The sequence below is a fragment of the Anarrhichthys ocellatus genome, unplaced genomic scaffold, assembly GCF_004355925.1.
Source record: "Anarrhichthys ocellatus isolate YVR2014 unplaced genomic scaffold, GSC_Weel_1.0 scaffold5, whole genome shotgun sequence".
NCBI classification, from domain to species: Eukaryota; Metazoa; Chordata; class Actinopteri; order Perciformes; family Anarhichadidae; genus Anarrhichthys; species Anarrhichthys ocellatus.
The window spans coordinates 4264052-4276577 of record NW_022280035.1 but is presented as its reverse complement, the minus strand read 5'-3'; the positions used below and the strand labels follow the sequence as shown (position 1 = coordinate 4276577).

The window sequence follows — 12526 nt, the reverse complement described above, 5'->3', positions numbered from 1 at the left end:
ATATAGATATAGATATAGATATATATATATATATAGATATATATATAGATATATATTCAATGGTTTTTGGATACTGTGACGTTTGTCAGATGGTACAGTGACACAATATCTTCAATCACTATAAACCAACAAGTGGACTAAAAGTTCTCTTTCAGTAAAGTTTGAGGCCAAACAATGAGGACATGCTTCATGGTACTTAGTCATGCAAGTGATGAGTGACTTTGACGATATGCTCCGCATGTGAAAAGTGAAAGAGACCAAAGTCAAAGAGAGAGAAACTGAGAGAGGGTCAATATCCTAAATCTAGGTCATGTCTCTCATGAGGAGCATGACTAAAAATATCCACCCTCTTTGCCAAAGTATTTCCCCTCCACTAGAGACAAACAATAACCCTCTGCTCTCTAGCTGTGACATATTACCAAAAACTGGTGAATGAACGAAGCCCCATGGCAACATGTTCATGCCCTGTTGCAAATCACATATTTAGAGCCCCTTTTCTATTCTAATTTAGCTGTTTTTGTCATACCGAATGGGAACCGAAATTCCTGTACATAAATTTACCATCTTCACGGTAATGCCCTGTTCTAATAGTTTTGGGAAACGCAAACCGAAAAATGCACCCAGTGTCTCAGCCAGTAGCTCAGGACTCATTTTGAATGCTAATGAGCTCCCACGTTTCGTTTCCTTTGGAAGATTAGAATGGCTATTTCCTTGGCAAACAACTTTGCATTGATTACACAGCACATTACACAGCATCCGCATATTTTTGACAGTTGTGAGATCAATAGCCACTATAAATGTGTTTATTCTGTTTCGTTCAGACTGTTGCTGTAGACGTTTTATTTAGATAATAACCAAAGAAAAAAAACAACTCAGTGAAGCCCCATGCAACTTGGATGTAACTAAAAACGACACTTCAAAGGAGACTTATGTGAAATGGGTTTTTTTGGGAGGGGAGGGGTCAGCAGGGTTGGCCTCTGATGGCCATAAAGCAGATTGGGTTAAAAGAGTGCAGAGGGGGGCATTTGGAGCTTGCAAGACCTGCCTGAGAGGAACACAGCAGAGGACGAGGCACCAGAAGGAGAGGGGAGTGTAGAAGTTATGTGTTTGAGAAGTGAAGCGGAAGAGGGGGGGGGGGAATACAGATGATGTCAGAGGATCAGAGGTCCTCTGTCTCCGGCATGGAGGCCGTCTCAGAGAGGCGGGCGAGGACTCGCAGCATGGCTCTGTTCTCAGCCAGGAGACACTCGTTCACCCTCCGCAAGGTCTGGACCTGAGCCAGAGCGGGGAAAGCCTGCACAGAGGAGGAGAGAGATACAGAGAGGGGCAGACAGAGAAAGCATGCAGGGAGGCAGGCCGTGTGCAAAGAGGAAGACTCATACAGAGACAGTGTACATATTCACTCACCCACACAGATAGAGAGGGAAAGAACAACAGATCTGATGGACTCATCAGCAAAACTTATATAAACGAATATTTACACAACAGGGGGGATTTTGAGAAGAAATAGCAAAAGCTGCAACAAGCAAAGGAAGCCAGTTCTCTTTGGATTATGCTCATCAAACCTGGGCTGTATGTGGAGAATGGGGAGTTGTTATATGCGTAGCTTTGCAGAGGATGGGGACTAAAAAACTCATAAAAGAAATTAAGATAATTTAAATTCTACTATTTCAAACATAGCACATGAGCCTTGCCAGTTTTAAGTCAAAGCAAAAGAAATGATTCATTTCCCCTTCTTCTCTTCTTGGCCTGACTTTTTGAGGTGAACCTCAATGTGGTTCAACAGAAACATCTGTGGCTTGACGCGATTCCTGAGGGCAAACCACGTAACACACACACACACACACACACACACACACACACACACACACACACACACAGGGCAATTGTAGGGTTTCAGCCTACCCAAACATAACGTAGACGTGAATAAGGCCAAAGTTGAGGTTTAAAGAGGACATCCAGCTGCTTCTTACAACACTAAAACACACTTATGAAAGAAATTTGAAGCTAGCCTGTGTTTGGAACGCAACAGTTCATGCATATAATGTTCTCTTGGAATCAGAACAAGAAGGTGCAGTTTTCTGGAGAGGTGCCCTTGGCGAGAAAGAAGAGAAGGACAGAGTGAAGCGAGAATGCACAATGTTTGATTGAATTTATTACTCTCTTAAAATTGAGCTCTTTGATATTAAATTAGATTTGACCAAACTCTCCAGTCCTGCAGATAATTCAGCACAGTTAATATCAATCAAATTTCAGAGGAATAATTCAGCTTTCTGTATGAAATGTGAGACCCTGGAAGGTAATCACTAGTGGAGGGACTATTTCAAAAGGGAAAACAAGGACACACAGTGCTATTGATGAGAAGCACCTGAAACCAGGCCCAGTGTACTACAGACCAGCAGGATCAGAGCTGAAGAGGTAGTCCTAATCCAACCTGCACCTCTCTACTGGAGATGAAGCCATGCCTACTTGCACCATAGGGAAGGATTGTAATAGCGTTTGCAATGTTGAGGCTTCTGTCATCTGCAGAGTGTCACAACCGCAGTCATTTTAATACCTAAACAGCAGCAGCAGTTGTACTGTGTTTAAATTGCAGCAGCTGTTACTGGAAGACAATGCTGTCATTTCTGCATCTTGAGGTCTTAAGTGTTGCTGCTAGTATCTCTCCTTTCCGGTATTTGGCACGGGTTGGCCAATCTAAACGTGAACAAGTGACTTTGTGAGTGAGTGACAAACTAGCTCCCCTGGTGTGCTTTGCATCTAAAGAAAAAGTAAAACAGTCGTGTGCCTGTGTACATTGCGTGACGTAGACGTGCGTCCACACGTGTAAACATGCCCGAGTTTCTGACGAAGCAGAATCGAGTGAGGTGACAGGCAGGTGTCAATCACTTCTTCCGCGTCATAGCGACCACTCACCATCCCCCCTCCCCTGAGACACCCTGCTCTCAGGGCTGGTACCCACAGCGGAACCGCAGCGGGGCGTCCTGCTGAAGGGAACCACGACAACGAGGGGGTCAAACATTTGCTGCTGACGTACCACACTGCTGTATGCGTCCTATTTATAACATCCCTGTCTCTGCCTGCGTATTATATACGTTCTCAGACCTGAGCCGTGATTTTTATCTGTTGAGAAAGATAGCACTGCCATTACAATCAAATTCTTATTGTGTCATTTGTGGTAGCTCGCACATACTACACGCGCACACACACACAGCGCAGGCCACGTCTATTCAAGTCTGAAATCTCTCTGCTGCTCTACCCTGTCTTGCTTTGTGAAGCAGAATACATACAGCGCAGTGCAGGAATGTCTCACAAAAGCAGGTCTTTTGCTCTTGGATGGGGTTTGGTATTCAGCTAGAACTAGGTCACAATGTTCACCCCAACAGTGGGATAAGTGGAGCAGGAGAGACGCAGCACAGGCTCCTCCTCAGCCTGGCAGGAAGTGGCCCAGCAGAACACTGTGGGTAATGAGCCCGAAGCATTAATCTTCCCTCTCCTTGACTTCAAACCCACCTGGCAAACAACGACCCTGGGGTGAGAATGTGTTGGCTATATATGTGTGTTTTGCTCCATAAAAACATTTTAGGCATGTTTGATTTAGCTGGAGGTGTGTACCTTCAAGTACTGTTAGTGTTATTGCAGTGTTAGGGAAAAAAACCCATCTGAGATAAATGACGCACGACTTGTATAAGAGAGAAAATATGCTATTTAAACCCAGGGTGAGTATGCATGATTTATTTTTGAATGCACTGACCTTCAACTCATCCTCCATGTTTGACACTCTTTTCTCAAGAGCTTGTTTTTCCTGTAAATGAAAAAGAAACAACTGAAATGAATATACCTCCTTGGGGGGGGAAAAAGAGTGAAACAGGAAAAATAGAGGGGAAAAGAGCAAGAAAGGAGATGGACATTCAACCATCTTGATCATCAAATAAAATACCAAAATTCCCAAATGTTGCCAAGACACTTACCCTTTTCTCAGATTCAAGTACTGTTGATCTCTCTGATATTCTGTCGTGCCTCTAGAAGTTAGAATGGTTCTGTTATTGTAAGTATTGGGAGAATAATATGTATTTTGAAACAAGATTTCATTAAGTAATCAGCCACGACCTTCCTTCTGCACACCCAGGGGAAAAGGTTGATGGTGAGGCAGTGAGAACAGAACTGAATTGACAGTTTTCTTCTTTGGGTTTTCTGTACCTGAGTGACTTTGTCCAGCTGGGAGCGGATCTTGACCAGTTCGTGTTTGCTGTCGTGCAACCTGGACTTGAGCTTCTCATTCTCATGCAAAGCTTCTGCATACATCTGAAAGTGAACATGGTGAAGATTAAGGAACAGCTTTATTCTAGAGATTCTGGTCTTTTAATTGTCAAATTATTACTGTTATATACTAAGTTGACTTATTTTTTATTTATTAAATAACACACTGACCAGTCTAACACAACAGAAGGTTAGAAAACAAAAAGTTAGAATAGAAATGTATGAAGCCAGAAAGTGTTCAGAATAAAACCATAGTATATGTAGGCCCACGTAAAAAAAATTATACATATGTATATACATATACATACGATGCTCAAAAAATTGTGAGCATGTTGTATGGTTTCATCATTCTTGTTTCCATAATAATAATAATTTATTTGAAATCATTCATAGGCCTATAATTAGTCATCATTTATGACTGGAGCTTAGAGAAAAAGCTAAGAAGGTTTTCTTTCATTTTATTTTTTTGCCCAAGTCAGTCGTAAAACACTGTTTTGATTTCTACCACGGCCAGCCCAAGGAGAGATGTATATATATTACTTAAAACCCAAACAGTGATAGCCACTCCACAGTATAGCTAGCCAGCTAACTAGGCTGCATCAAAATGAAGACCCATTGTTAGCGAGCTCATGTTGGCTATAGCGTACAAAGAGAAACACTGTTTTTATGTTCCTCACAGAGTTGTGTGTCTTTTCTCTGAGGAACTTCTTCAGAATCCAAACCCTGAAATAACCTCCTAGCTTCGGCCGTTAGCCAGCTAGCCACAGCTTTGTTAAGCTGAATGTGTTTGATTTACGGCTTACTAAAAGTATTTCTTAATTACATAGCTATTTATTTATTTAATATTAAAAACTTCCCACGCCAAATAAATAAAGTAATGAAGAAATCAATTTGATATCTAAATCTATCTTGAATATTATCCAAAACCTGCTGTCAGTTATTTGTATAACCATCCATTTATACAAACAGACCAATGTCTGAATCCGATATAGCCTTCTTATGTGCCAGGCAGTGACAAAGTGCCTGAGTATGTGTTTTTCTTCCCTCCTGCCTTTCTTTCTCTCTCCCTCCCCTGTTTTCTCTCCAGGTGCTAACAGGATGATTGGTTTCCACCTGTGCAGGCCAGTAATGCTGCTGATTGGTTTCCACAGACTTCGAGCTGGCCAATAAAACAACCATAAAAGGAGAAAGCCCCTGAGGAGATCATGTTCTTTTTTTTTTGTTCTCTGTTTTTTGAAAACTTGTATGGAATGTTTGCGGTGGGAGGTTGAGGATGGACGTTGATTGCATCCCCTTTACATTTTACATACACGTAGTTCACTTTAGTCTAGGGTCCGTGGGTTTATCGGACAATGCTGCCCCTGTATTTGTTATGGTGAAGCTATTTTTAGATAAGCAAGTTAAGCCTTTTTGTTTGTGTTTTGTCCTCTGAGGTAGGAGTTAGCCAGGCCTAGTTATGTTAGATTTATTTCTATATATTTGGCACGACGACTTTGTCCCGTCCTTCCCCACATATGGAGAACCTTAACGTTGCAAGTATGAGACTCTTTTGAATTCTTTGGTTGTCGTGTTACAGTCTCCGCTTTTCCTCTAGACTTAAAAAAGGGATGTAACAGCCGATAATAACATATTACTAGTCGGCATCATTTATGACTGGAAATATCGAAATTGCCTATCAATACAATTAATTTAGAATATTAACACTTTTCATATGTCAAAGTATAAAATCTGTGAATATTTTAAAAAATAGCTTAAGTGAATTTCTATTCAAATATTTAATAGATAAAATATTTTTTTTATTATCTTAAAGTCCTCTTGAATCTCCATCTGCTTGGCCTCATTGGAATGTTATTAAAATAGATAAATCTCTCTGTTGATCCAACGGCTTTCTGCACCATATGAATCATTCTGGAGGGATTGTGCTTGTTCAGACTGAGGTAAAAGTAACTTACTACCTTCTTATAGTCTTTGGTAGTGGAGTCTTGGTCCTGTCTGCTCAGAGCAGCCAGCCTCGTCTCCCTCCGAGTGTAAGAGCTGGCGCGGCCCAATGGTTTGTCTGTCGCACTCTCCCCACTGGAGTCGTATCTAAAAGTAACACATTCAGTACACGCTGCCACTTTATTTAGGGCACTTATTGTTTGATTGTTCTCAGGAAATGCAGTTCTGTATTGCAGGAGATTAAAAGAAAAAAGATGAATCCTCACCTTGACAATCTGTCATGCTGCAAAACAAACAACAAACTATGTTAGTTTGATCACTCAATACTTCAGCATGGGAACAACACAGTGTAAAAACAATGTTCAGTTGTGATTAGATCCACATTTGTTTGTTTGATAAGATCAACCAGAGGCTTGGCGGTGAAATATTTTCCATTTTGAGACAACGGAGGAAAAACAAAACTTCCAAGTGAATTATCGCATCGTGTCCCAGGGGGGGGGAAATGCATGCAAGAAGTGATAAATAATTCAGCCAAACACTGCACTCACAGGGTTCACGTGGGTCAACCCTCCCCGGTGAGCCCGGGTTAATCTTTCAGAACTGGGGGCTGCCATGCAAATGCCTGCAGCACAAAGATGACATCATGACATCAGACGTGAAGTATCTCCTGTGTGACGGGTCGACGTCTGACCTCAGACAACAGACTGATAGCATGCGGTCCTGGCAGTGGTTTGCTATGACCAGCCCAGTGTACACGGCTGCCAAGGAGTCTGGGTAGTGTACTTCACTAAGAGCAGTTGCATGTGTGTTTTTCTCAAACTGGATTTCACTCTGGTCTATTTTCAGAAATCCTATTACCTCAAAGATATGCCTATAATTTATTAGCTGGTAGGATCAGTTTATGTCTGCTGCCTCCCTGTGCTAATATACATGTCATACAATTCATACACTGTGTGCAAAGGGTCTCCACTATCAAAATCTGTGTCTATCCAGACTTTCACCCAGACCTGTTTCTGCTCTGAACCAAACTGAACAAATAGATAACTCACTGCCATCAGCTGATAAATGTGGCACATGAGAGGATGATGACTGGAGGTGTTTACGATCAGTCGGAGACTGGAAAAGAGTCATTGAGGGAAAGAGAAGAGGTCACAATATGATGCCAGACTTATCGATGATGTGTTTTGAATGCAGTCTTGTAAACTTTACTCCTAAACTTATAGATTTGGAGTCGCTGTCTCACCAGGAAAAGAGAGCTTTAAACACCTCTGTTTAGAAATAAACGGCAATAAACGTCTTGTGTGGTGCTGGTGATCCAAGCTGCTTGAGACAAGAAGCAGATGTAGACCGCATTAAAGTATTAGGCTTTATCGGAGGACAATTTGTGTCAAAGAGGGACAGAGCGAACAAATATTCCTGTGCTCGCATTTGCAGACTTAGGGGGGGGTATTTCATGCAGCGTCAAAGGAGCTGTTCCGCAGCAAGTGTTTACATAACTGAGCCAGCGCTGCCTGTCCTTATGTGGTCATGTGCTTAAGCAGAAAGCTACCCAGGAAAAAACAGACCTCCGTGACCTGAAATGAAAAAAGGGCCAAGGATGGAGCCATGAAGAGCTCCCACTCACTCCAATCTCTCGGTGCAACGCTGAGGTTATTCCTCGATCATATTTGGTGCTCATGGTTAATCAACTGATTGCCCCCCCCCCCGATTTTATGAATAAATCACCGTGATGTCTGCTTCACAAAACTCTTTCAAGATTATGAGTTCCTGGCTGTACACAAACCTATTTCACACTACAGAATTAGCAAATTAGGGAAATTATTTATAATTCCAGTGACATCCAAAGCAAGCCAGTGGGGTTATATAGGACGTGATTCTTAGTAAAAGAGGGAATCCTTACCCTAACGCACGCTTTTACATGTATGTCTGCATCATGGTGCTTTTTGTTCAAATTTAACCAAAAAGACAGAAAATGAGTCATAGCTGAAATTCTTCTTCTGATAGCAGCTGCAGTGTGCTTCCCTTGTTAGGAGAGGCAGAGGGAATCAGAAGTGGCACATGTAGCTCTGCAGCAAAGTTCGTGAGGCAGAGCAGATGCAACAGAGACAATCAACTGAAAAACAACAGGGTGTCAGACTGATGGAAACATGCATGCTTGAACCACGGGCACTCTGTAAACACATCTGCCTCCAGTTTTATGGTTTGCCAGGACCAACATCATACACACCAGGGGGGTGTCGGAGGCAGGCTTCCTGCACGAGCTCACTGCTACATTATAAAAAGCGATAATGTTAACAGCAGTCTGCAAGAGCCAATGAAATCATCATTAGGAGAGTCTTCACTCTCCCTCTCATCTCCTCCCCTCGCTCTGTCACAGCATCACTCCTACAGGGCTGACTGGATTTTGCATTAGGAAAATCTGAGCTACACACACAAACGTTCTCTCTTCACCCCCTCCGCTGGAACTGAGGCTGCACACACAACCATAAAAGAGCTTTCTTCCACATTCACTCACCTTTGCTCATTTCAGCCACTCCTGCTATTAACTCCTTACAGAGCATCTGAGCTCGTCTGTGAGCAACTTCCTGTTTTTCTTTTTCAAGAGCACTGACTCAAAATGAATCCCCTCCAGTGATGGAAGAAGACGTACTCGGATGCTTTACTTCAGTAAAAGTACTAATACCACAATGCAAAAATACTTAATTACAAGTAAACATCCTGTACAGTATTTAGAATCCAAAATAAAAGAGAGAAATATCTGTTATTGACTTATATGGAACATTGTTAGCTTGTTAATGCATCAATGCGTATGGAGTATTTTACTGTCGTAGTTGGCCATGGTGGAGCTTGTTTTAGCTACAGTTAGTCTAGTCTAGTTTGTTCTCTAATGTTGGCTTTTTTTTTTAGGGAAGTTTGAGGGTCGGAAATAATTCCGTCATAATCTGCCCTGCCCCTATGTTTTCTTTGTTTCTTGTGATATATTTATAGTTTACTGTTTTTATTTTGTCGTCACCTCTCCTTTCATTCCAGATAACATCACTTCCTGCCTTTGCATGTTTTTTCCCGCCAGTTTTGGATGTCTGCCCTACCCTGATTAGTTTCACCTGTCCCTCGTTAGCCCTGCACTCACCAGACCTCCTGAACACCTGTTCTCACTTCCCCAGTCAGCCATTCACTACATATACCAGTTCATCTTCACATAGAGTTTTGTTTATCTGTAATCCGCCTTATTTATTTTTCTTTTGCGTTATTAGCCTGGCTCTTAGTCTGCTTCCATCAACCACAACAATATGTTTTGTGGAACTCATGGACACCTGAACTGTGTTTTTCTTAGAAAGTCTCAAGCAAAAGGTGAGGAACCAACCGTTTAATCTGCATGTGTTACATTTCATAAACATATAAAATGTGTGTGACTATAGTAAATGTAGAAAACATTTCACCCTGAAATGTAGTGGAGTGAAAGTCTCAAGTAGCATTAAATGGAAACAAATAAAGTACAGATGTGGTATGTTTTTGCACAGTACTTTCCATCACTTAAGATCTGCCAAATGTGTGTGTCACCCAATAAAATGTGTCACTGTTTATACTACTTCCTTTTTCTCACAGCTGTATCGCACACTGTAGTTTACAGAAGAGGACCGGGTTCTCATCAAAACATTGTGACAAGTGCTAAAAATACTGCATCAGCCCTCTGAATTGCATTTTCTCTCCCATGAAAAGTCAAAACCATTTCAGATTGGGCCGACGTCATGGAAAATAAATGCCTGAGTTTCACCATGGATATGTTTCGAAAATAAAGAAAGCAGAATAGCGCTAGCAACTGTGCTGTAATGAGTGTCTGTAGTGTTGCACAACATTAGATGAGCAAATGTGGAGGTCTCTCTGTCTGCATGTCTGCATTTATTTCTGCCCCTTTAAATGGGGCTGTCACAGAGCTCAGTCTGCTGCAATGACAGTCAAACAACGCCCATAAGCCACTTATACAGAAAAACAAAACGGGAAGTTACAGAAGAAACATTTCAGTCCAAAAGTCTTTTCCCAGAAAATGTGGTAATCAATTAGGCTGAGCTGACGAGTGGTTCACAAGTTATTTCAACAGTGTAATGAACTCATTTGGTGAATCAGGAGTGGTAGATCGTTCATGCAGATGCACATAATCATGTAGAAAATTAGGGAATAACTCTTATCCTGTTAATAAAAATATTTGCTTGTTTGACTGAACACGCTCACAACTCCACATGTCCAGGTGAATATTTAACAAGGGCTGCAACAATTATTTAAATCAGTTAATTTGCCAGTTATCGCTTTGCCAAAAAAATGTCAAAACAATTCCAATTTGATTGCTTTCATTTTTTTGTTGCATCTGAAAAACTGTGAAAGAGAGAAACTTTTCCTCATATTTGAGAGGCTGAAATTACAGAATGTATTTCTGCTGGGAAAATGAGAAATTCCATTATTGAAAATAGCTGAACCATTTTTGTAGACCGACTCACTGATCAATCAGTCGATTATATCAACTCTACTTAAGACGGAGCTGTCATGGCTTTAGACATCTTAAAAGATTTAGTCTGAAGCCATGGAAAATAATATCTGGTTTATGGATCATTCACAACCAGAGGAAATAAGCTGCTATATTAATCAGAAATTGAAGAAGCTTAAACATACAAAGTCACAAATATCAATACTTTTAACAGCTTCATGAAGATAAATTGCACTTAGAGATATAGATATACGTAATTAGAAGCATCTATCCTGCTGCATTGGTGAAATCAAGTTTGAAATCCAAAATGTGCATTTCTCTTTAAGAAAAGTTTCTGGTCTTACTCTGTAGTTTTTGTCTGTAGGGGACGGAGAGGACGGCGGTGACTCTGTCACTGACTTCCTGGTGCGAGTCAGGTCCTTGGTGCGCGGGTAGTAGGATGACATTTCCCCTCTCTTCTGTGGACCGGCAGGTCAACGTCTACTGTAACATTCACCGAGGCCAACAACAGGTAACAGCTGCACAGATTCCCTCAAGCAACGGTGACGCAGATGTCCATGACTGCGCTGCCGGGGAATCCTCAAGTGTGTGTGTGTGTGTGTGTGTGTGTGTGTGTGTGTGTGTGTGTGTGTGTGTGTGTGTGTGTCAGTCCAGCTTCACACTCCCATGAGCTGGAGAGATCTGCAGCTAAGTTTGTAAGGGATTCCAAATGTGTGGTCAATGAAGCGATAATCAGATAAAAATGTAAAGAACAACAAACTGTCCTCTGATGACAAAAGCTGAGAAATAACTCTTAATCTAAGCAAACTAATTGTTCAACACTGGCGTCTTTGATGAAATGTGGAAAGAAAGAGAGAAAAAAAAAAAAAGTCCAAAATGAAGCAACCAGGAGAGAAAAGTTTGCTCCCTTTGCTGCCTCTTCCTATGTTTCCCAAAGTTATGCACGCACTCCCTCTCTCCTTTTCCTCTCGCTGCTTGGTCGCCCTCCCAGTCCCTCCACCCCCCTCACCCATCCACCCCCTCACGCTTCTCCCTGCTCTCTTCAGCGCTGGCAATCTGCCAGAGGCTCTGCTATGGCTGGACTCGGCACTGAGGGCTAAAATTGTCCACTGATGTGGACGAGGATAAGGGGGAGGTGGAGCACAAAGCCAGAGTTGGAGAGGGGGGGTGCAGCAGTTTGTGTCCTGGAAGGTCAACACAGTATTATCTGAGGAGCCATCATCAACTGTGAAGTGTCAAGTAACTGTGTTGGCCCCACAGTGTGATGGAGAGGAGAGATGCTGTTAGTAGGAGTGCTACACAGTTTCCTCTCACCAAAGGTGTTGGATTTATTTCTCATTTAAGTCCTGTAATATTAACGAGCCATTGGTTAAATGTTCATCCTGTGGCCTTTTATGAGGCCTTTCTACAAAGTCACCATCTTAATCACGGAACAGTTTTTGGGGAAAGGATTTTTTGCTTTGCTGCCAAGAGTTGGATAAGGAAATCAATACCTCTCATGTCTGTACAATATCTACTGTTTGAAGCTGTAAACACTTAGCACAGCGTACAAACTGGAAACAGGGAAACCGCCAGTCAGTTGCAAAGATAACATTTTTTTCTACATTTCGGTTTTTGCACAAATTGAACAGACAAGATATGACATGTTAATTAGTGAGCGTCGGTGCCGGTACACAGATTTTGTCACCTTTGGAAAGAACCAGGCTAGCTGTTGCCAGTCTTTATGCTAAGCTAAGCTAACCGGCAGCTGGCTTTAACTTCATATTTACCGTACAGACAAGAGAGAGTGGTATCAATCTTCTCATCTAATTCTCAGCAAGAAGGCAATAGAAGCATATTTCCCACCAT

At 41.8% G+C, this 12526-nt stretch overlaps 1 protein-coding gene and 1 long non-coding RNA gene across 7 annotated transcripts in view; one reads left to right on the top strand and one right to left on the bottom strand.

Moving 5' to 3' along the window:
* Positions 1–12526, bottom strand: part of ppp1r12b (protein phosphatase 1, regulatory subunit 12B) — a 24428-nt gene that overhangs the window by 7246 nt on the left and 4656 nt on the right. Inside the window, exons 6-11 of one of the 6 annotated variants that reach the window (XM_031845389.1) lie at positions 6465–6481; positions 6216–6345; positions 4201–4305; positions 3972–4022; positions 3755–3805; positions 2917–2987 (exon numbers count right to left, since the gene is read on the bottom strand). In XM_031845389.1, the coding sequence (XP_031701249.1) occupies positions 2946–2987; positions 3755–3805; positions 3972–4022; positions 4201–4305; positions 6216–6345; positions 6465–6481 (396 nt within the window). In that variant the 3' untranslated portion in view covers positions 2917–2945. The other 5 variants (XM_031845391.1, XM_031845392.1, XM_031845390.1 and 2 more) reach the window with 5 other exon arrangements.
* Positions 11079–12526, top strand: part of LOC116382381 (uncharacterized) — a 4870-nt gene continuing 3422 nt past the window's right edge. The window contains exon 1 of the long non-coding RNA XR_004212719.1: positions 11079–11189. This is a non-coding gene — a long non-coding RNA (uncharacterized LOC116382381). The remainder of the gene's footprint in view (positions 11190–12526) is intronic.